At 42.4% G+C, this 24,562-nt stretch overlaps 1 protein-coding gene across 5 annotated transcripts in view; it reads right to left on the minus strand.

The window, feature by feature from the left end:
* RAPGEF6 (Rap guanine nucleotide exchange factor 6) overlaps positions 1-24,562 on the minus strand; it is a 119,041-nt gene that overhangs the window by 3,961 nt on the left and 90,518 nt on the right. For 3 of the 5 annotated variants that reach the window (XM_017834606.1, XM_017834603.1, XM_017834601.1), the window contains 11 exons: positions 22,114-22,354; positions 20,222-20,605; positions 18,294-18,505; positions 17,294-17,417; positions 14,842-14,865; positions 11,974-12,194; positions 9,745-9,936; positions 8,331-8,465; positions 6,826-6,939; positions 4,562-4,787; positions 2,272-2,783 (listed from right to left, as the gene is read on the minus strand). In XM_017834606.1, coding sequence (XP_017690095.1) covers positions 2,272-2,783; positions 4,562-4,787; positions 6,826-6,939; positions 8,331-8,465; positions 9,745-9,936; positions 11,974-12,194; positions 14,842-14,865; positions 17,294-17,417; positions 18,294-18,505; positions 20,222-20,605; positions 22,114-22,354 — 2,385 coding nt within the window. The remainder of the gene's footprint in view (positions 1-2,271; positions 2,784-4,561; positions 4,788-6,825; positions 6,940-8,330; positions 8,466-9,744; positions 9,937-11,973; positions 12,195-14,841; positions 14,866-17,293; positions 17,418-18,293; positions 18,506-20,221; positions 20,606-22,113; positions 22,355-24,562) is intronic. The other 2 variants (XM_017834605.1, XM_017834604.1) reach the window with 1 other exon arrangement.

The raw sequence follows: 24,562 nt of genomic DNA on the forward strand, positions 1-24,562 counted from the left end.
ATTGTATCAACTGATGTGTATAAAGACATGAAACCATACAGCTATGCTATGGGAATAAAAAAAGCCAGTAGCACATAAAACTGCTCCTGTGAGGCAAAAGGTATATTGAGCCTGCATTCATTATTTTATCTTTTCCAACAGTTAATAATGGCTTATCCCATCCACACTTTTAATGTCTTTTTTTTTTTTTGGCTTTGTTTTCTTCTGTATCCTTATCTTAAAACTATATTGCCTGTTTACAAGTAAGAAACAATCTGGAACAGTCATGGAAACAGCCTTTGGAAAGGCTGCATTACACCTTGTGCAGTCATGAAAAGGCTCCAGTCAATAATACCTATTTGCAATGTCCATGCCACATAATTCATCTTCTCCCCTCCTGCCCTGTTCAGGTCCCAAAGGCTCTCAAACCAAAATTTAAATTTTCTCAAGTTGCCTCCCCTCCCTCCCAGCCCAGGTCTGGGGCTCATGTGCATGTTAAATTGGGCTCTTTCCATGGACATGTTGCAACAGGAGAGTTTCCAAGCCAGGATAATTTTTAAAGAAGTCTGTTAGTTGAGTGAATTTGCATTCTTCCTGTGGATCCATTTTAAACAGTGCACATTCATTATTTTAATTTATTTCAGCAACTGTAATAGTTTCTTATCTTAGAAGAATGGGAAGGGATGAAAAATAAAGGAGTATATTTCCTATTGTGTTGTAGACTTGTGAGATTCCAGGTTTTGGTATCAGCTGGTTCATGGCTGAAGGTCTCAGTTCATACTTGGGCTGATAGTAAAATAACCCAAACCAAATTCAGTCAGTCTGGGGTTTAGCAGATACACATGGGTACAGGAAGAGATTTATACTGCTGAATTACAGGATTTATTTTCATTGAACTAGCACTGAAGGGGGTCTCTATGAGAAAGTAGGGGAAGGGAAGGGATGGGGAAGGGCTGGGCACTCTGAGCAGACCCTCAACCTTCAGTCTTGGCTGGATTTGCAGGAGGGTTGATGAGGGTGGGTATGTTCTCCTTCAAAGGAGAAAGCTTCAGGCTCTCTAGAGCTGACCTTTAGTCTACTGCAGTAACAAAAGAATAACGTGTCCCTCTGTCAAGTTCCAGTTCATAACATTTCACAAATGGTGAAATAAAGTGAAAATATCTTTGGCATATTGTGTGACGGTGAACAGCTCACAGATCTGCATCTGCAAGCAGGGAATTGTCTCTGCCTGTATCAGATCTTTCCTCAAGCAGACACACACATGCCAAGGGCTCCTCACCAGCACAGGGGGAGCGGACACGGAATGAAAAAGGCAGCAAAGAGCTGTGAGCAAAGGCAGTGTGTCCTGCACACTGGACATGCCATCTCCTGAAACGGGCCAGGAGCAGCTCTGGCAGAGCCCAGGCACAGTACTGACCTGGGAGCACGTTTCCTGCAAGGCTCCACCACGAGTTCTTCTCCAAAGCCAAGGAGGAGGAACACAATCCAAGACCTCCGCCCTACCTGCCATGTTTGTTGAGGCAATTACCTCTGATAACACAAACCCCTCCAGCAATCCAGTCAGTAATTAAACTGCATGTCAGCTGCACCCTTGACTCACAGTCTTAGAAAGCTTTGCATTCCACGTTTTATCTTGTTGCTAACACAGTTCCTTTAGTTTTGGCTGCTGAGCTCACTAGGCCAGGGGTAGAACATCTCGCTCAATAGAACTATGCATATCTGAAAGTTTTTAAGTTTTCTCCTTTCATACTTAGCCAAACTGCAGCTGTATAATCAAATAAATGCCAGCTTAAAATAGCAAAGGCAGGAAAGGAATCTGCTTTGCCCTTGAGCTTCCAGAGACCAAAGCCCTGTGGATGAAAGCTGCCCCAGAGGGGCAGGTGAGCTCCACAGCACTCAGCAGCCATGCTCTTCCCTCTGGGTTCCTGGGAAGCCTGTATCATAAGGAGCATGGGATCACTGCTCCTTGTCAGGGGAACATCTACAGTGATGAGTACACTTCCAAAAAAAAGCAAAAAGCCACACTACAGAGAGGAACTGCCTGACATTTTCCTGAAGACAGCTCTCCCTCAGCCCCACGGAGTGATGGGGAAGTGAGCTCGTTTATTGTCTCTAAATTTGTAATGGTGGCTTGAAAATACACTGTGTGTGTAGTGTTCTGACTGCAACCACGGGAGAAGCTGAATTTAACATGCCAGACAGCCCCAGACCTGCTGATGTCATTTCTTAACAACTTAATATCAAAATGAAAAACAGATGTAGCAGCTTCCATAAGCTGTTGGCTTGGCTTACCTATCAGGCCTTTTTCTGTACTGGAAGTAACAGTTTTGTAAGTTGTATCAGCGCCTGGTTTAGAGTCCAAAACCTCCGTCTGCTCGGCCGTGGAGTTCTCCAGCCCCCTGCGCTTAATTGTCCCATAGTTTGTCTCGTAGGTGTCTGACAGGGAGCTGGAGGAGGCCCAGCTCTGCCGGGACTGATCGAGCTCCACGCTGGCTTTCGACTGCCTGTTGGCTTTGGAAAAGGCTTCGGAATACAAGTAACCCTCCTCAGAGTAACAGTTTGTGGGATCCACTTCAGCTATAGGTCCGTCCAGCTGGGTGTGACGGTAGGAGTTGAGGAGATCCCAGCTCTTCTGGTTGGGGATGTTCTGGAAGTTGTCATGAGAACTACTGGAGCACGAAGTCCAGCTGCCCCGGCCGCTGTCTGCTGCCTCCACCGTGATGTGCTCGTGGGAGATCTCCTCGCTGCTCATGGAGGAGGTGAAAGCCATCCCTCTGATCAGGGCAGGCCTCGTGATTGACCAGCTGCATTTGAAAACAACAGAAACCGGGAAAAACCGCTTGTGAGCTTTCAAAATAAAGACTGACGTACTCAGAGACCATCGCCTGGTTTGAAAGACAGCTGTGGGTTTGTACCGGGTGAGCAGCAAGGTCAAGGCACACGGGAGCACTGACAGGAGACACTGCTACTCCCAACTCATCACTGCACAGGCAGCAAGGAAAAATAAGTCTGCAACATGCATTTCCAGGCTTGACCCCAGATCCATAAATCTGGTCTGCAGAAGCTTTACCAACAACAGCAAGACAGTGCCTGACAGAAAGCAGAGGAGCAACTGCCTCTTTCTTTCATGCTGCTGCCACCTTTTTCTTTAAATTTATAAACTAAAAATAAATATTTAGAATAAAAACCAACCCCTTCACAGGCAGCAACATCAAGTTGTTTAGACAGAGTGGAGGCAGTTATATTTCAAGAACATTAGGAAATATTGGACATAAATAACATTTGTGGGAACGATCTGGAGCGACAGATTCTGAAAAGCAAAGTCCAAAATTTCTTTTTTCGAGAAATGTCTGCTGAAAGCTCTAATAGCTCTCAGTGCATAATTAAGGGGGTAAAAATAAAGCCAGGTTTGCATGAATTTGGAATACATGAAGATATGATTGCTAGACATTATTCAAGTCTCTTAACTATTTCTGGGTGTGTTAACAAATGCATGGGCAGCACATTAAAATTCAACACCCTCCCTCAGCAGTTTACTGACACATTGTGAAATCAAGGAATGTTTCTTAGATATGTGCAAACAAGGTTTTTTTTTTCCTTGCTTTTCAGTGTTATAAGTTCTAGGATAAAACCCACTTTCTTCCCTCCAAAACCCACTGAAACGAAGGAATAAAGGAACAACCACAAAATGTGAACTCAGTGTGTGTTATGCCTTTCAGAAAAGTGAGGTATTTTCTTTAATGAAGCATATCTTTAAATTCTCATTTTAACCTTTTGAAATAAATGGAATTACTCATTTATTTCCATCCCTGGAAGTGTTCAAGGCCAGGCTGGATAGGGCTTGGAGCAATCTGGGCTAGTGGAAGATGTCCCTGCCCATTTTAGGGAGTTGGATCAAGATGATCTTTAAGGTCCCTTTTGGCCCCAACCCTTCTGTGATTCTGTGAGCCGGAAAAATTAGAAATATTAAGGAGCATCTCTCATGTAGTTGAATCCATGACATCTGAGGACAGGAAATGCTATCCCAAGATATATTAAGACATATTAAATCCTATGGATCAAGGCTTTACGTCTAGTAAGACAAAACCAAAAACTTCCAGTTAAAAGCATCATTTCAGCACAGATTCTCACTGCATCAAAGGAACAAGAGCTCCTGTGTGGAAACTCTCAGGAAGTCAGGGCAATAAGCTTCCACTTTGCCTAAGCAACAAATGGTAATTAGAAAAATCCTTAAAAATCACATTAGAGCATGGTAAGTGACTGGCACTGCTGACTCAGAGAGAATTGATAATTTCCTGTTGTTCTTTTGCTGTCTCTCACCATGACACTAATTTGCTAAGTATCATCCTGGCTTTTAACACATTTGCAGTCTCTAGCAAGAGATGTCCAGCTGAACCCCACCGATGGGAACACACTGTTGTCTCCTCAAGTGATGCTGTAAGCTTCTTAGGAAAACAGGCTCACACAGAGCAGCCAGTTCTCCAGCTTCCAGCAAGAGCTTAACAACCCTGGTGGAGAGCAGAGCTGCATCCTGGCCAAACCTTCGTCACCCCAAGGCCAACCCAAACCAGCGGCACCTCACCCTGGGCAGGGCTGGCCATAATCCACCAGTGGCTGGGGATGCTCCTTCCTCTCTGCCCCGCTGGAATCCACCACGATGAGGGACTGGGACAAGCCCCTCTCGTCCTGCAGCGCTGCTGACATGGAATCCACGGAGCAGTTGCTCACAATGCTGGAGCGGGACGAGATCTCGCTGTGACTGGAGTCGGAGAAGTTGTCGGATTTAGTGGAAGGGATGAGGGCGTAGCCTAAGGAGGGGAGAGGACACCTTGGTCAAAGAGCAACTCAGGTTTGTAGGTATGACAACAAAGTTTTGACACGTGCATTACAGCAAGGGTATTTAGAAGAGAAACCACCAGACCCTCTTTGCACACAGTCAGTCCACTGAGCATTTTAGGTACTGAAGCTTTAAGCATCTGTCAGCACTGATTTATTTACTGATGCAAGTCCAGCGACACCAACAACCCACCTGCAACGCCACCACTCTCCAGAGCAGCAGCTTAAACCCACCTAACCAGGATCAGTAGTGAGGGGGCCAATCTTTCCAACCCTGCTGACTCCTCTGGTATAAAGGCAGCACATTCCCACTGTCCCTCTGCCCTGCTGCCGTGCAAGACTCAGGAAAGGTTTTGGCAGTGGAGGAGGAGACGCTGACTAAGGTAAAAGCCAGCAATTAGCACCCAGGGATTAGCCATATGGTCCTTTTCAGTTTTATTATCTGCTCCAAAACTAACAGAGAAGGAGGCAAAGGCAGGAAATACAACTTTGGCAGGAGCTGGACCAGACTCCAGTGCTGTTCCCACTGAATGGGAACAGCTGAAGACCCCACAAGATTCAGAGCAGAATCTATAATGTATTTTTTTCTGCTTGGCTTACCCTTACCCACAAATAACTTATCTCAAACACAAATAATGTATATAGCCCTATATATCCAACACCTCAGATAAGCTTTTTTTTTTTCCTAAATTTCTGCACACGTGCCTTTGAACTGGACTGCCACATATTTACATCCATTAGGTGAAAATGTGAAATGACCAGGCAGTGTAAAAGCCATGCCAGTGATACACACAACCAAACACAGAAGACTGATGCCCTTAAGTCCATAAAAAAATCAGAGATAATATAATATGGCATCTGGAGCCACTGGCATACTTGCCCCTGAGCATAGAGCTCATAATTTGAGAGACTTCACAGCTTAACTTTGATCACTGCTGTAGGGTTTTAAGAGCAAATATGAGCATTAAATATCAATATTATCAAACTATAGGACTGAACCTTATGAATGGAAAAATGTCATTAGGAGCAGCATTTTTAAGATTAAATTTCCGTTTCCTTTCCTTTGACAATAACTAATATTTCATATTCTTTACATTTTCAAGAGACTCTAAATTTACACAACTGTACTGCAGTAAGAAATGCTCTCAGTGTGTCTTAATTTTAAGACACTGTTTTTCAAGAACTTCAAAGATCTGGAGAACTAAAGGGCTTCTCTTCATTAAAGAGATGAACACTGTCTGAAAGTTGGGCCATTAAATAACAGCACATATGTATAAACAGACTCAAGGCAAGTGTTTGCTGGGCTGAAAAGGTCAGCAGAGGATGTGACCAATGCAAATACACACCAGTGCTAGAAGTGAGCATTTGATTTACATCATATCAGGGACTGTCTAATTAGGAAATCGTTGCAGAACTTACTGTTTCGTTGGCATTTGTGACACACTAAGTAACTGAACTGCCACTGTACCTGTTCCTTGATTTTCTAACTTCACATTATTGTCTTCACTGCACTGTAAGGGTGATTAACTATAAAGAACTGACACAAATATCTGGAAGGGAAGAACATTAAACAGCTTAAACATGTAAATGGATAATGCTGAAATAACTTAGATAAACTCAGGATATCTGACAGAACGTGGACATCAGTCTTTCTTTTAAAAACAAATCATAAGGTCTTTCTCCTCCTTCTAGACTTGGTGCACAGGCAGGGAGATGTGTACAGACTGCTGTTGCTATAGATACTGAGAGCATCACTGTCCTTGTCCTTTTGGTTTTCACTCCTTTCTGAGGCTTCAGTGTGCTCTGCTTCCCTTTTCGCAGCAAAAGGTTTCCTTTCCCTGGAGAAGCTTCTTTCCCTAAGTCTTCTGAACCGTGATCCCTTTATTTTTGGGGGCTCACGCTCAGCTTCTGCCTCTCCACTCTCATCCTCTCTGTCTGCCTTTGTGCTTCTCTCAGAACTGTCTCTGCCTTGGCAAATCATCCGAATTTTCTTTTGTAAATAAGCCCCACCTATTCCGTAGCTGCGCTGGCCACTGGTCTTGTTGCTGGTCTCGCTGGCCAGTGAGGAGGAAGAGCCAGAGAGGTTCATCTGACTGCAGTTATCCGACCTCTGCGTGTTGCCAACTACAAGGAAGCAGACACAGGCAGGTGCTGGTAAGTGACGAGAGAAATAACAACAAAAATAACACTCTAATTTTAAACCCTTTTTTCTTCAATCCTATTTGCATATCACTTGGGTAATAGCCCAAAAAGAAAACGAAATCTAAGATTAAGTGGAATGTGTTCATGCCTAAAATTATGTCTTTCAGCTGTCTGTGAAGCACCTAATTTTAGATCAATGAGCTGTTAGCACAACACACACAACAAGGTACAGATCACCTCAATCAAATTACATCAGTGCTAAAAATATGCCGAAATCAAGTTGAATTAAAGAAATAATCCCAAAGAAACAAAGCATTATTTTCAAAGAACCAGATGAAAAGCTAACAAAAATAACAAGTTTATAAGCGATGCTCAGAAGCCTCAGTGGAGCAAGGCTTTGCAACCCAAGTAATTAAGCTTTTTATAGGTATGCTGTGTTTAAGTAAAATCAGTGGCATTCTCCTAAAGGCAACAGGGTCTTGTGAAGGCAGAAGTGGATGGACCAGCCTGATCTCCCCCTGGAAAGGGCAAGGAGATGCAGCAGGTCCCCATGCCATGCCATGCCAACGCGGTGGCTTTGGGCTGTCAGTGAGTCAAAGCAGCACAGAAGGGAGGGAGAGAGGCCTTACACCATCCAACACCGACCACCTGGGCTGACTACTGAGAGCTCTTAAGAGATTTCAAATGAATTCCCATCCAAGGTTGACTAATGATGAAGTGATGCAGGTCTTTTAAGACGAAGACATCAAAAATAAAGGGATTCTCAGGGCATCATGAGAGACAGGGATGTAAACAAAGCCCTGTGCACAAGAACAAAAAACATCAACAGCAACTCGAGGATTTAGGTGGATCCACTACTTCTGCAGCAGCCTAAACCACGGGCCCTGGAGAACTATGACACCATTCTATCTCCAGCTCCACCTCATCACCTGATATTCCAACTACCTTGGGCAAGACCAGGAGTTGTCTCAACAGCTGCAGTTTCTGTGCAACACTGTCATCTTCAAGAAATCCCCAGGTTTGTGAATCCCATCTTTTTAAGTGGCCACCTAAATCTGAACTGACATGATGGCAGGTGTCAGCACTTCTGGGAATTCTGTCAGAAGCACTTAGGCAATATTTTAAGGAAACAATTGTTCCCTTTTTTAAATAATAAGTGACTTTCATGGCCAAAACACATAAATACACTGGAAAATCATGTCTACTCATAGAAAGACACGATTCTATTCTTGACATGAATATTCTAAACTACTGTTGCTCTTACATGCCATTATCAACAAATACTGCTGCCACTGCCCACCCTGGTTTCAGTTCAGCCCAGGCTGGAGCTCCTGGGGTCACACAGAGCAGGACCATCCCCACAGCTCACCTACCTTTGCGTGGGGAGCCCTGAGGAGAAGCAGGAGGGCTGGAGTGCAAAGAAGATGCCATGGACATGGTGTCATCTGTTTGTTTCTTACTACTTACTTCCTCAGACAAGCTTAATGACTTCTGTGGGGAGCCTGTACCTGTGAAAACAACGGAACCAGTTACTGATACTGCTCTCCTTTTGAGCTACTGCTGTCTCTTTAAACTACAAATAACACCATGTTGAACAATCAGAGTATTCAGCAAAGAGAGGAGCAGATGCTCAGAGGATTCTGCATGTGGAGGCAGTCTCCATTTAAATTTAAATTTGGATCAGAGCAGCTGTGGCCACTGCTGGCTGCTCATCTGCAGTGTGTTGAAACATCCAGGTCCTAACAGGAACCATTGCAAAGGAGACACTGGTTGTGGTTTTGGCAAAGGACTGTGCAACAGAAAAACTGTGTGAAGGATAAAGCTTGGAGGGAATCCTTGCCCAGTGCACTGTTGGGACTGTGTTAAAAGCCACGTGTGTCACAGCCAACAGGTCAGCTCAGGATCTTCACAAGCAGGAGTTCTCAAGTCAACACTCATGGGCACCACCCACAGCCTCGCCAGTTTAGCAAAACCAGTGTCCCACTGAGGATTTGGTATTTTTTGCTCACTCTCAGACCACCTTGCAGAGAACACAGCGCTGAGGAGTTAATTCAAGTTGTCAATAATCTGTTAGATCAACATAGAACAAAACATGGGAATGAAGAAACACCTCTGAGCAAAGTTCCTGGAACATTTCAAACTGCACAGGCTTTCCAGAGGAGACCTGAAATAAATACTAACTGGAAACAGTATTTTATGTGCTGCAATATACTGTTTTCCAGAGATATTTTAAAGGATATTGATGCCCAATGTACCATAAAGTCATTTCATATCATTTACTGACTGCAGCTAACTATTTAATAACCCAGAACTGTGGCTTTTAAATAATACAACAGTTGTGTAAATAGGTTAAAAGCTTTTCAATACATAATATACTGCTTTGCAACTAGCAAAGTTAGAGACAGAAAAAAATAACATTTACTAGGAGCAATTAATAATATACGTTGCTCCGTTTGACCATAATATAATTTGTTGTTATAATGGTGTCCCATAGGTTAAAATATTAAATGTCTGTGATTTGTTTCAGTGATTTCACCTAAATATATTAGACTTCATTAAGCAAGAATGTATTTGGAGACAGCACCTCACTGTTAACTGTTTTAAGGAAAGTTCTTTAACACTGTGCAAATGACTAAGCAGACAGCATGCTCTCTTGAAACACAGTAATATGCACTGGCTATTTTAAAGTGAATTAATGAAATGAAGCACAGTGGTATCTCACATACAGCACCCAGCTACAAACAGCTCCTCTGTCCTATTTACTCCCATCTCAAACTGGATACTCACTGAATGTGACATGTTCCTTCGTCAGCCCCTTTTTCCTGCTGGGGTACAAATTCACAGTTGGCACCTGAAGAACTTGACTCATTCTGTTCTGTTGATGCTGATGGGCTTTCGTGGTTTGGCCAATTGACCTCATGGGCACTGGAGACATTTCTGAGGATTTCCCTCCTCTTCTCTCACTCAAATTCTTTGTCACTGTCAGGGAAAAACTGCAGATAAATATCTTGCACTTTGAACGGCAGGATTATTACAGCACAACCATCCAGACAAAGGAACCACTGTATAAAGAGGGTAAAATGTATCTGAAACCATTTCTATTCCAAGCACACCCATCTCATCACACTGAAGATGCTGTTGTGTGAAACAGCTGTAAAAATACCCCTAAATTCTTTGAAGTGCCATTGAGGTACTTAATCAAAAGACAATAAAATGTTATTTATTCCCACAAGCCTGTATTTTAGATGTTTGTACATAAGGAGCAGCATCTCCTTCAAAATCAGGTTGTTTTGCAGTTGGCATTAACGTTTCACTAGGTGGCACAAGTGATTTACAGCACAGGGCACTGCTTCAGCTTCTGCTTTAATCAATCCATAAGCTCTGAAGTTAAGACCATCCAATTTCTCCTTATATTCCCTTGGAAAACTCTGGATTGCAGCATCACTGCTGCTCATTCCTTCTGCAAGCAAGGCCGGGAGCTTATCAGTGAGGGAAGAGTTGGGACTGAACCCCTGCTTTCCTGGGCATGTGCAAATAACCCTCTTTGCCCAGAAACAAATGGCAAAGCCCTGTGCCAGGCTGCCTGAGTCAAAGTTCCTTGGTCAAAATTTAAACGTGGGTAATCCAACCCAGTGTGGAGGAACATCCCTGGGAGCAGCTCAGTGCTCTCTCCACCAGAATTAGAGCCACGAGGGGCTGGCAGCTCCCTCATGCTCCACAGGGCTCCTCCATCCTTTCTCCCAGAATTACCTGTGATTTGGGGGTTGGGGGATTCTTTCCCAGTTTTCAAAAAGGTACTTCTAATAATACACCAGTCTATTACATATTTATTTGTATATCCACTTAACCTTCGTTTTCCTTTCTAACATTTAAGGAAAAAAAGGCCTTGATTGGCTTAAGTACATGGAGTAGAGCAGTCAGCACATACTCCCTATTTTAACTTCCAAACATCTATGGCTAGTACTGTGCAAACAAGATTTTAATTGATTCAAAACAACTGAAAAACAACCTGACAATATTTATGTTTGTCTCTTGGGCACAGTATGGCCACCTGTCACAAATGCACATAGATCATCTATCAAGAGTTCAAACACAGAGAATTTAACATTCTTAAAAAGGGAGTTAAATATGGCCATTTCCAGGTTTCCTACTTCAGTACTATTTCAAAGGAAATGCTAAAAAAATTTTGCATAAGGAGGCACCTTAGGGAACAACAAGGATTTGCATTCTTAATACTGGAAAATTGCAAGGACTTAAAATATTATCTTTGAGATGCCATTTCCTAGTCATGCTTTTAACTTATCTCATGACAGACAAAGTGATATTTGAGGACATAAAAGTCTTAAAGTGATACATTTGGACAAAGGACAAGCATTATTTTGCTTGGCATGGTTGCCACTCTTCTAGTTCGAAGCAAATCTACTTTTCAAGAAAGTGAAAAATTTTAAGTATCAAAATAAAATGCAATTACAATGTCTCATTTCTAAGTAAGAATTTACTGAACTGTGTAAGACAGCAGGTCAGACAACAGCTTGCTTGACAGGAGTTCAAATCATGGGAACTGTCCTGCTGTAGCCCTCAATTTTTGCCTGTCAAACCACATCAAACCCATCAGTCAATATTGACCTAACTTCTGCTTCTCAACAATCTTCATTTATTCTAAGCTGAAATCCATTGCAGTTTCTATATTGATTTTGTCTCTTTTCATTTTCTTGCTGTTCATATGGTAAATGTTACTTCTATCCTTCCTAATTCTGTACAAGGACGGCGGGGCAAGAACTGAGCTGATGTACTATTGAATTTCCTGCCAGACTGATGGAAAGACACACAGCTTAGGAACTAAAGGGCAGAAGAAAAACCATCATGGAGGCTTTTTGAGCTCAACCAAGACCTGAACAGAAATGCTGCCTTGCTGAAGCCCTCAGCATGTGAACTGACAAACCAGAACTTACTGAAGTATTTTGTCCTTGGAGAAAGAGTTTAAATGAGTATTTCTAGAGAAGGAACTGTACTTACAAGTGCTGTAGGCAGGCTCACACTGGAGTGACAATATCTGGATCTTCTCCTCGTCTGTCTCCACATTGAGGTTGGACAGGTACTGCTTCACCTTCCTGGCCATCTGCGCGTCCTCGTAGAGCTTCTTGGCGTTGAGCAGCGAGCTGCGGCGGGCACGCTTCTTGTGGGCACCTCCCTGCACATCCAGCATGTTGGAGTTCGTGCTGCCCTGGCTCAGAGACCTGCAAAACAGAAGAGCAAAGCAGTAAAGGTTCAGTTCTCGACAGCAGGGAAGAGCTGCAGTAGCACAGGCCAAAGCAGATTAATACCAATAATCTTCAGTTAGGGCTAGTGCATGCTGATGCAAATGAGTTAAAAAGATGAACAGCAGTAAAACAACACTTGTCTTAAAATATTCTGGTAAACTGAGAGTGGCAATTTGAGTCTAGAACAGGATTGCACATGGAAATGTGGAACTGGGAAGGACGAGGTGCAGTGCTCTGCACAGAACCCGTTCAGCTCCAGTAACAAACCACAGGCTCATGTTGCAGGACCCAGAGCTGACAGGATGAGAGGAAACGGCCTCAAATTGTGCAAGAGGAGGAATAAATTGGATATTATGAAATATTTCTTCATGGAAAAGGTTGTCAAGCCCTGGAACAGGCTGCCCGGGGCAGTGGCAGAGTCACCATCCTGAAAGTGTTCAAAAACACTTGAGAACATGGTTCAGTGGTGAATGGGGTGGTGGTGCTGGGCTGATGGTTAGACTCCATCTAAGAGGTCTTTCCCAACCTTAACAATTCTATAATTTCAACTGCAGATTGTAAAAGTGGACAAACTTATTAACTTTGTTGGTTTGAGGAATTTGGTGCCCACTGTGTGAATCAGGCTCACACAGAAACCTCCTGCAATTAGCTGAGCACAGAAGGGAGTGACTACTGTGATCCTCTTAGAAAACTGGGCTTCTCACAAGGGTTAAACAAGGGGCAAATTATGTTACAAGTACAAAGTGCATTTGATGCACTTAACTTCTTTCTTCAAGTAACTAAGACCATTCACAGAAGAGCAGCTCACTAAAAACACGTATCCCCAGAAGGGTGAGGAAGGCAGTGATAACATATGTATGCCCAGACTTGCATTATGAAAAACAACGCTCCTCAGTACTCCCAATTTTGAGCTCCCACATCTATCAGCAACTGTGGTAAAAATAAATCATCCCCAAAATGTTAAAGAACATGAGTTACTCTCCCTGACAGTCACTCCCACTCACACCGAAGGAGTGACCAAACAACTGACCTGGACACAGCTCAAACACACACATCACCTCTGTTTCAACTGCCAAAAGTGCTACAGCCACACCAGTCCTGATGCATTTTTAAATAAGTGGAGATCACAGTATATACGCCACACGTAAAGAATGGAAAGTGTCAATAAAGTTGTTTAAAGTTGGGGTTTTGTGGGGATTTTTAAACATTCAGATGAATATTTTAAAGTTACAGTATTTGTGAAGACAGTTATCAAGATCTTGTGTGTTTACAGAATCACGAGTGGCAGAATAAACAACATCAGGCACAGAACTGCCATAATGGCCAAAGGAGTCACAATGAAACATGTTGTTAGAGCAAATATAAGGAATCGAGTACACTGAGCTTAAAAAAATAAGTAGTGGAAAATAGCTGACTGTAATATTTTCAAAGATGTTAAATAAATCAATCTGAAAGAAAATATAAGCTTAAAAACTGGCAGCAATTTACAGCTTAATTTAATAAAACAGTAATGTTATTGTACACAAGGAGCAGCAAAAGGCATGATGGAGTGTTCACAGCTACTTAAACCAAGGGGACACTCCTGTCCCCTATGGACAAGGACAAAGTTGACACCTGTTCTACAATGATCAGGAAATTATGTTTATTTTTAATGATATAAATATTTCATTGCTTATGTACACACTTTTTCTTTCAAGTCTGTACTTGACTTTTTAAGGCAATTTAATTCAATTTCCTTTAATAATGATTTTTCCCTAATTCCCTCGTGTTCACAGCAATCCCAAGGGCTGGAAATCACACTGGCTCTGTGGCTCCTGGGTGTTTGTCCCCATGAGCTGCCCTGTGAGCACCCAAGGCTGCCAGCCAAGGGCATCCACACCAGTACCAGGGACCAGTATCCAAACCTGCTCAGCCCAGTTTGACTGGCACTGTCCCTCTCATTGTGCAAAGGCACACAGGTAACAGTTTATGGGCAAAAATACACATAATAACACATAAAATACGGCTACAATGACAGCTGTCTTAAAATCAGCACCCTGGGCCAGTCAGGACTTTCCCCAGCCAACATCACAACTCTCATCTTGAGTCATTTCGTTATCCAGTCCTTGCAGTCAACACTCCCAGGGAAACCAATGAGGGTTTTGGTGTAGGAAATGTGAGATACATTTTAAATATATGCTAAAAATAACTACTTTGAAGCTTGCTTGAACACAGACTTCAGGGGGGAAATCACTACACCATCATCACAATTCCAAGCGTCATCATAGTTCAAAATGCAGAATGGCTTCAACTTTTCTGCCACACGTTAAAAAGCAAGTTATTCATTTCATTTATTTCCCCAAACAGTTTGCCTTCCAATATAACTGCACAGCAGGGGTTTTTTTTATGCATAAAGCCAAAACTCAAAACAATTTATCTACTACACAAAAGCAACTCAGAATTCTTGCAGCCGCAGTAAAACGTTGGCTGTAACCCCTTATTCCTGCTTTCAAAAAAACCATGTATTGCAGGGTTAATAAAATGCATGCTGTATTTCAGATGCATGCACTAACGAGGAGGATGCAGTATGTTAAGAGTTGCATAATCTTTATTTTATCTTAGTTGCATTCAGCTCTACACTTACCCCAAACTTCTCCACCTCTTCTTCCTGTAAGCAAGAGCCATATACATTGAAGCATGTATTTGAACAGAAAAGCACAGGAAAAAAATAAAACAGTTGAGAGTCAGGAAGAAAGATGTAGACAGGAAAGAACAGAAAAGAAAAAATCTCTATACAGCAAAATTCTTCTCAAACAATAACACAATGTTTTCATGGAATGCAAGGGCAGGACTTGGCAAATACTTTAATATGGAAGCACATCTATCAGTTTTTTGTGTAGGTTTAGCCTATGAATTGAAAAACCAAACTTGCATTACTTTTTTTATTTTCTGTAAGTCAAATTCAATTTTGATGGAGTGAGCAAAAACTGTTCAACTCACTCATATTGCAAAAAGTGGGATTAAATTTATTTATTCTTTGTATTAGGCCTGCTGGGAGTGTATGAGAAATCATCATCAGTATTCAAGTTTATGATGTTGTTTTCTTGATTGTTTGCTGGAAAACAAGCCAGTTGCCAAATGCACCTTGAAAGCCTGGATGCTCTCTATTAATCAGTAAAGAACTTGTGAGCAAGTCTCATGTTACCACTAATACACATCCTTTCTTGTTAATTTTTCATCTTCAAAAGCATTTATTTGGTGCTTCATAACACAAACTGATAGATCAAACACCAGAGGCAATGAAAATGAATATAAATGATGTGAAAACATGGAATTATTTTCTTTTAATCTTTGGCACTATCTCTAATATTAGATGCCTAAGCAGTTTATGGCAGTGTGCATAATTTAAATTATAGTCATTAAAGTCTGTTCTGTAATTCTGAAAAACATACTAAAGGTAACTATTTACTATTAAATTTATTTAATGATTGGACTTCATTAGGTCTTAGAAAGTGCATGGGCCATCAGGGAAATTTATTTATAGACTGATTTCAGCTGTGAATGCCAAAGTTTCTGAAAAGCAAATCACAACTTCTCAGCTTTATAGTTTTATGCTAAAAATGAAATTCTGCTAAGTCCAATCCAACAGTATGAAGGTGAATCTCCACTGTGAGACAAACCCATCTCTAAATAACTTTAAGAAGGATCTGTCATTGTTGGTTCAAACCTCGACTGGGCCATTTTTAGACTCCCAGAACCACAGACTGGTTTGGGTTGGAAAGGACCTCAAAGCTCATCCTGTTCCAGCCCCTGCCATGGGCAGGGACACTTTCCACTACCCCAGGTTGCTCAGAGCCCCATCCAGGCTGGCTTTAAATGCCTGTATTTACAAAAAATACTTCTGTTTCCTGATAGTCAGCCTTGCAAACAAAAACAGGACAGGGCTGATGATCCTCTGTGCATCCTGACCACTGGAACCCAATCTCTTACACACACTCTGTATCCTTGCATGTGCTGTTTCCTTCCACTGCACAGATGTCACTCAACTCATACATCACAGAGAATTACAGCTGGTGCACAGGTGACCCATGCACTGGAATTTTGGGTGGATAAAGCACATTTCACCCAAAATCTGTCCACTGTCTCCCCTCTGAGCTTTGCACTGCTGGGGGTGCAGCTCATTTTTTGAAGTAGGAACCATGGGGCCACTCAGCACCAGAGACCTGGTCCCCAACTCCCCCCCCAAACTGCATCCTGAGTGTCCCCAACTCCCCCCCCAAACTGCATCCTGAGTGTCCCCAACTCCCCCCCCAAACTGCCTCCTCAGGGGTTTTGTCTGGCCCATCACTTCCAGGCAAACTGAAGTGCAAGGAGAGGGGACCAGCACCCTTCCTGCAGGGATCTACGGGACCAGCATGGACACAGCAGAGTTCCTGATGCTTTTAGTTCAGCCAGTGGGAAGAAAACGGATGCAGGAAGTCATTTAGTTCCACTAAATATAATCCGGAGCTAATCAGCACCAGATTAGAAATTACATTGCTTTTATTCTGCAGTTTGTTAACACAGAGCCTGATGATATTCGGCACCAAGATAAAAAGAAATAATAAGAAAAATAAGCCAAGAACACACCCTTCACCTGCTAAAGCCTGAGAACATCAAACATTATGTAGGTGGAACAAGCTGTGCTCAGAACAAATAAAAAAATATTTTGTTTGATTTTAATGTTATCAGTGGGCTTTTGTTTTGAAGTAACATTTCAGATTTATATAAGGGTGATTTAGGTGCTTTTTATCTCTCTCACATATAGGTATTATACCTCTCTCAAAACTCTACTGACACTAACGCTTTTATTTAGCAAAAATACGTATCACTAAAATTAGAACCTATTCTTCCGTGTGTTTTAAAGACAATAATTTGTTTTATAGTCATTAAAAGCAGGTCTGGGAAGCAGACCTGCTTCCCAGGTGATTTGCTAAAGATGGTGGTTTGGTGGTAAATGTCAATGGTGAGGCACACAATGGAACACCAACGTCCTGATGCACACACAGCCCCAGAGCCCCCCCTGAGACCCCTCCAGTGCCCTTCCCAGTGCACACCTTTGCCTGAACATCACAGCTGGATCCATGTTTGCCGAGGTCATTCGGACAACTTGGCGGATTTCCTTGGCAATCATTCGCAGCTTCTCAAAGTTCACCAGGCCATCCACTTTGGAATCGTTGCCTGCATAATTGAGACACACACATAAGAGAAAAGAAAAAAAAAAGAGTAAGAAATTCTTTAGAGTGACCCTGTGTTGCCCTCCCTGCCCTCCATCAGCAAAACTTTTAATCAAAACAGCAGGAAAACAGGAAGCTCTGGCAAAACACAAATGGAATCAGGCCCACTCACAGTACCTTGTATTGGTATCTTGTATTGGCCCTTGTTAACCTATTTCTGAAGTAACAAGTATTAGTAGGAGGAAAAAGTAATAAGTGAACTATGCCCAAGTTCACTGGCATGATGTTAAAATATAAATACAGAACTGATGGGGACAGCATTCCCATTTGGAAAGAAGTTCAAACAGTTCTGAGCCATCACAACCAAGAACTGGGCATATTTGGAAATGTTTCGCCTCAGCCACTTGTGAACAGGACTTTGTGTAAACGGAACAAAATGGAAATGTCTAAACAAAACCTCCTGAAAATGCTGAAAGCAAGAGTAGGAGGTGTTGGAGCTGCCTGAAAGCCACAACATGGAATGAAAACCTGGAAACATCACAGCAACAAGTTCTTTTTTTGTGAGAGAATATATTTGAAGTAGTGCAACTACCAGCCAGCACACTCACCTGTGCTTCCAGCCTAAACCTGAGGGCAGCTCATGAAGTCTAAGCACTGCTTTTCAAATATTAAAAATACGCATTTAATTTTTAATTTTTGTCTAGGATCAGTCTCTTCCACTCAGCATTCCGAGTCCTATTTTACTTTCCTCCTACAAAGGACCCATCAAAAGCATCCCACTGGTGGCAGCTTCCTGAGACACGTGTTGACACGAGGAGCACTGAAGAAAGGGCTAAAGCATATTCAGTGCTCCGCTTGTGTTCTCCCTGTTTGACATTACCTTCATGCAGGAACGTGATATCCTTCTTGACAACAGGGAAAAGTGGGATAATTGGAGGCTGCATGCTCTGGCTGCTCAGGATGTTGCGGTATTTTGCCATGTTTCGGGAGGGATCAAAAAGATCTTGAAGGTCTCTGAGGTGCTTTTCATACTTGCTGGGTAACTTTTCCCAAGTGCCTCTGAGCCGAGCTACTGGCGCAAGATTTAACCCACTGCAAGGCAGGAAGGTTTCATGGTTAGCTGGGAGCAGAACTGCTGCATTTCAGAAGGAAGTGAAGGGTTGTTTTAAGGATTAAAAATAGCTTTCCCAAGGTTAAATGTAAAGCTGGCTGGGTGCCAGAGTACAAGTTCATCACAATAAACCTCTGCTGTTTAAACGGGACTGTGAAAACCACAACTGCTTCCTATGCACAAGGTACAGATTTCCAATTACTGCCAAAATAATCACTCTGTAAAATAGGACTGATGTCTGTTTAAGAACCACTTCTCTCCTGTTTAAATGGGTATCACAATAAGGACAAAAGGGGTAGAGAATGAATGAGGTGAAGTAATGGTTGCACAGCAAATGAGAAGAGTACAGAGCTCATCCCAGGCAGAAGTGGGAAGACTTTAGGAAGAAATTCTTCCCTCTGAGGATGAATTTTTTCAGTTGTTTTTTTTTTTTTCCAACATTTTGAAAGCTTCAAAATCTTGTTTTGAATTTGGTTCATTTTTCATACGGATTTCTCTCCACGCTATGCCAAACAAAGCCTTCTCTGACATGAAAAATCCAACATATGCCAGCCCACAGCTCCTCTTTTCCATGCTAGTTTAGGATGGTTATCTTCCTATTTCAGGAGACATATGGCATCAAACTGCTGTGCAGGACAAGGCAAGAAAGACAAACCTTGTGCCATATGCTAACAAAAACATATTACTCTGGAAATAAGGGTAAAACAGTAACTAATTTATTTGCCTTTTTTTTTTTTGACCAAAGTCCACTTCAGTCATGGCCTGATTAGACTTAACTGAGAAGCAGGAAGAGTCATTTCTCCACTACAATAAACCAGGAGAAATTAGGGAGCAGAATATAAAAATGAGATTCAGTATCCACGTGTGTATTCACCATGTAATGAGCAGCCCCAGCCCCAATTGCTGCCCAGTCCCTTTGAAGGAAATTCATGAATTCTCTAATGTGTGACTAACCAGAAGCCAATACCCTTTGATAAACTGGTTAGATATGAAGGAAATATTTTATAATGGCATTTTCAACAATGGTGCTGGGATACAGCACAAATCCAGATCTTTATCTGATGAATCACAGTGCCTTTTTTCCCCCCTAAAGTAAAGGCTGGGTGTAAGATAATTGCAAATAAAGGAAATGCTGAACTCATGCTGTTAAAGTAGCAGCATTCAGGATAAATCAGAAGAGAAAGTCTAAATGTGCAACTGAAGAGGGGAAAAAATAAAATAGACAAGCAAGCAGATGACAGGAAAGAATGAAAAGGAAAATTAAGCCAAAACAAGACTGATTTGAGGAAGTCCTTACAATGGAAGGAAGAAATGAAGTAATCTCATCATCACAGATATGACTCAAAAAAAGTAACAATGACTGACAAAGGGAAGGGAAATTGGGTGCCAAAATCACGGAAAATGACACAATGCTCAGGCAGGTTCCTGAGGTTCATCAATCAAACAGTGCTTTGTCCCAATCTTCTCTTTCCCTGGGAGGTAACAGGTAAAAGAGAGACTGTCACATCCAGCACCTCAATGGGACTGAACCGCTGCGGTGACAATCCAAATCCACCCCGGACCAGGCTGGCTCTGGAAAACCACCCAGACCCATCTGTAATGTGCCCAGGATGGTCCTATTTCTTCCCTTTCAGCTTAGATTACCAGAATTGCCTCTGACAGCACCAATCAGAGCTGAAAAACGGGAAGTATTTTACCTTATAACCGCGAACATGGAATTGAAGTTCTTGCATTCTCGACAGTGGAGAGCGATTTTAATGAAATGCTTAATAATCTTCATTCTTTTGAGCTGGTTGGGCTCTGCTAAAATTTCCATGGCAACCCAGAAGGTCTCTTGGTTTATGACATCCTCGAACTGTTTCAGGTGAGCGTTCCCTGTTTTGGACTCCAGCTTGTAGAGGTCATCGATGTACTCCGTGGGCTCGATGTTGCGGAACAGCTCGAAGTCCCTCATGGAGAGCTGGGTGGCCACCTCGATGGTGCTCAGCTGGAGCAGGGAAATTTGGCTCTCCCGGAGCAGCTCCTGAGCATCCTCGTCTGAGCATAAGGTCTCTGTCTCCATGTTGTTTTTTAGATAATACCTGGAGAATAATGGAGTGACAGCAACCCGTTAGAGATGCTCTTCAGAGGGTTTGGGAACACAAGGACATTGAACTGCACCAATCAACGTGGGCATTACAGAGACAAGAAGGGACAGGATAACCTTGTACTTCAGCTAACGTAAAATAACATCATTACTTAAGCAAACAAACATTTCAAAAGCTGTTTTAATCTACCTCTTTGTTATCATTTCATACCGTACTCTGTAATATGCTGTAGTGTTCACCTTCAGAAGAAGGTCAGTTACTTTTCCATTTGTAAATTCAGCAGTGAAAATTACATTTTAAATACACACTACTCCCGAGAAATCTCCTGTTAATGTCTTTCTCCATTTCTTACACAAATTCAGTGTGGTTTCTTCCATAAATTTACTGTGGCATAGTAATATTTACATGAGGCACAGAATATTCAGGAAATGAAAATGTATCTGGAAAATTCATTTCCACAGTCCCAAGCAGATCACTTTCAGATACACAAAAGTTTATTACTCATAAATTCCCTCTTGTTGCCTAGCAAAGACAACTACAGAGTTTTTCACTTTAATAAACTTTCTTCTGGTCTGGATCAGGTCATCAGATAAAACCAAAGCACTTAACGTTTCAGAAGGATTCAGAACAGTTTACATAAAAATGGCAGAATTTATCTCAGGTTAGAATCAGTTCATTGCAACACGGCACTGAGGAAAGAATTAATTGTATGCTTTAATCCTCCAGTACATGTGGGAAGTGTCAGAACAAATATAAATTTTTTCTCCAAGTGTAAACCACTATATATGTTATATAGCTGATCTGCTAAATTTAGCTGTCATCAAGCGAGCTGGCTGTGGATCTGGGGAGGAGTTTTGGGTGCATAAGACGAAGGTGACACAAGAGGAGAGAGGAAAGTGTCATTTATTGGTATTGATTCCTTGTCCTTCTAACAGACACTTGTCTATTTTAATTAAAACGTCCCCCATGGTGATCTGGGGGGTCTTTTCCAACCTTAACGCTTCCATGATGTTTTAATCCTAAAAGGCAACTAAAAGCAGAGCAGAAGTCCTATGAGGAGAGGCTGAGGGAGCTGGGGCTGTTCAGCCTGGAGAAGAGGAGGCTCAGGGGAGACCTCCTCACTCTCTACAACTCCCTGACAGGAGGGGGGAGCCAGGGGGGGTTGGTCTCTTTTCCCAGGCAATGATCACCAAGACAAAAGGGCTGGGTCTAAAGCTGTGCCAGGGGAGGTTTAGGTTAAATATTAGAAAGAATTTCTTCCCAGAGAGAGTGCTCAGCCATTGGAATGGGCTGCCCAGGGAAGTGGTGGATTCTCCGTCCCTGGAGGTTTTTAAGATAAGACTGGATGTGGCATCAGTGCCATGGGCTGGGAACCACGGCAGGGTTGGATCAAGGGTTGGACTGGATGATCTCGGAGGTCCCTTCCAACCCAGCTGATTCTATGATTCTATGATTAATCCTAAAAGGCAACTAAAAGCAGAGCAAACCAAGGGCACATTTACCTTCCATTGAGCTGGATCCTGTCAGCCAACTTGGAGAACTGATCCGGGAGGCGCCGCTGTTTGATGACGCCCTCGGGGCTGACGGACACCTCGCACAGGGAGTAGGTGTCGGGGGCCCCTGTCAGGTTGAACTCGTGCACAGCGTGGCTCACCACCTCCTTGGCTGTGGTGTCTTTGCTGATGATGATGTAACAGCTCTGCTGATCCGCTTTGAAAACTCTTATCACCTGATCCGGGATATCTAAAAGAAGAGGAACACCTTTGATGGGTGAAGTTACTTTTCCCCTTGAAAAGACACATTGTTTGGAGAGAGGCTTTTCACAAGGGCATGTGGTGACAGGACAAGGGGGAATTGCCTTAAGCTGAAGAAGGGTAGGTTTAGTTAGATTGGATATTAGGGAGAAATTCTTCCCTGTGAGGGTGGGGAGGCCCTGGCACAGGTTGTCCAGAGAAGCTGTGGCTGCCCCATCCCTGGAAATGTCCAAGGACAGGCTGGACAGGACTTGGAGCAACCTGGGCTAGTGGAAGGTGTCCCTGGCCATGGCAGGAGGTTGGAACTGGATGGGCTATAAGGTCCCTTCCAACCCAAACCATTCTGTGACTCTAAGACTGTCTCATTTGATAGCCAGAGAACAAAACAAAAACCAGCTGCTGGGAAACAAAAGCCATGCTGGACTTGAAAAATATTAAAATATTCTGCTTCTTCCTTCAACTTTGAGAGGAAAAAAGAAGACTCTTCTCATCAGGGCTTTTCCAAAACTCAATTCCTTTATCATCCCATGACCACAATCAAAGTACAAGACACTCAGTATGTCCCTGAGCTGTGCATCGTGCTTCCCAGCGGGCCTCAAAAACTTTGGCAGCATCATTCCTTCTCTGGCTCTTGTGTGTTTGTGAGAGCCAGGTCCACACACGTGCCAGGGCACGTTTCCCAGGGATGGATGGGCTTGGGGTGGGAGGATGTGAAGAGGAAAGGAGATTTGGTTGCTCCCATAACTAGCTGCGAGCTTTCACACTCGCTCTCTCCCCCTGAAGGAACTAAGCTGCTGCCAGCAGTTAATTCTTTGGCTGGTATACTTATTTATAGCACATTTTATGTATTATAAATGCATTAGAGAACAGCTTTATCTGAGGCAGCCTACAGCAGGAAATAAATATCTACAGAAACATGCGTTTAATCCACAGTTTGATGATTGCAAATAATTTGCTCCATTAGTTATTACAGAAAGCTTGATTTTCAAAATAAAACTCATTGGAAAAAAAAATGTCCAGAGTCAAAACACACACTAATTCCAAGCACAAGGAAACCTAGTTTTCCCCCTCCCTAAAGTCTGAAGACTAAACTTCACATTAATTTTCCTCTAATAAAATCCACTGTTTCAGGAAAAAAACAAGATCTTTGGGGGCAGTGACCTTGGGATAACTTTTTCTTGTGTCAGGACTTAATGGTGTCATGGGGACAAGTAGCAGGAATTTCAGGGCAAAAAGTTAAGCAGGTAGTCTGTGGTCCAGCATCAAAAGTTTCCACCCACTGGAAAAAAGAAAGACTCAATATCAGTTGTAAATAAATTTGAAGATGGGAGAAAACAGGGTTTTGAAAAAAAATCTGATTGAAAGCTAATTCCTCTAACAGTTTCATTATTAGGGTTATCACCAGGACATTCTCATTAGTAGTTAGGGACTAGCTGAATTTGAAAAGCTCAATATATACATGAATAGGGGCAATAAAGGGAATAAATAACTATTCTGTCCTTGTTTCAGAGTGAAAGTGGTAGAAATGACATCCTGTATAATCAGGGAAGTGCCTGCACTCATAAAAATCATAATAAATTAACAGAAAAGGGAAACATATATACTTCAGTATCAACATACCTAAAAATCAGAACACACTCAAGGTGTAAGACTGAAAACTGAAGTTTAATTTGGGGGGAAAAAAGGAAAAAATAAAATAAAAAATAATCACTGTGCAACCAAAACAATGCAACATGTTACAGGGGAAGGAAACCTAAATTACAGGCACATGTCTGTCTTCATGGTCTTTGCTTTTAAGCAGGTAAACATTATTAAATTAAATGGTTTTTTATGCATTGTTCAGCTTGTGTCGACAATACAAAGCACATTTCCAGTTTGCATGCACAGCATTTTAGTTACAGAGTCCAACAGAAGAGCAAATTAAATCTCAAACTACGTTATCATTCAAAACCTCAGCTCTATAAGAGATATAAGCAACTTCATTCCTTCAAAGCAAGGCCACAGAGAAGAGAAGAAACTGCCAAAGGTCATCCAGTGTTTCAGTGGCAGAAAAGGGAATAAAATGCAGGTCTCAGCACAGCACTGTGCCTGTGTGAGAACCTATGGATTTGTTTTATTTGAGGAAGCTTACAGGGCACAGGGCTATGGGATGCCCTACAGTAATAACTGTGTCAATGCAGTGTCTGGTAGTGTTAAG

Source organism: Lepidothrix coronata, unplaced genomic scaffold, assembly GCF_001604755.1.
Source record: "Lepidothrix coronata isolate B3197 unplaced genomic scaffold, Lepidothrix_coronata-1.0 Scaffold236, whole genome shotgun sequence".
In the NCBI taxonomy this organism is placed as follows: domain Eukaryota; kingdom Metazoa; phylum Chordata; class Aves; order Passeriformes; family Pipridae; genus Lepidothrix; species Lepidothrix coronata.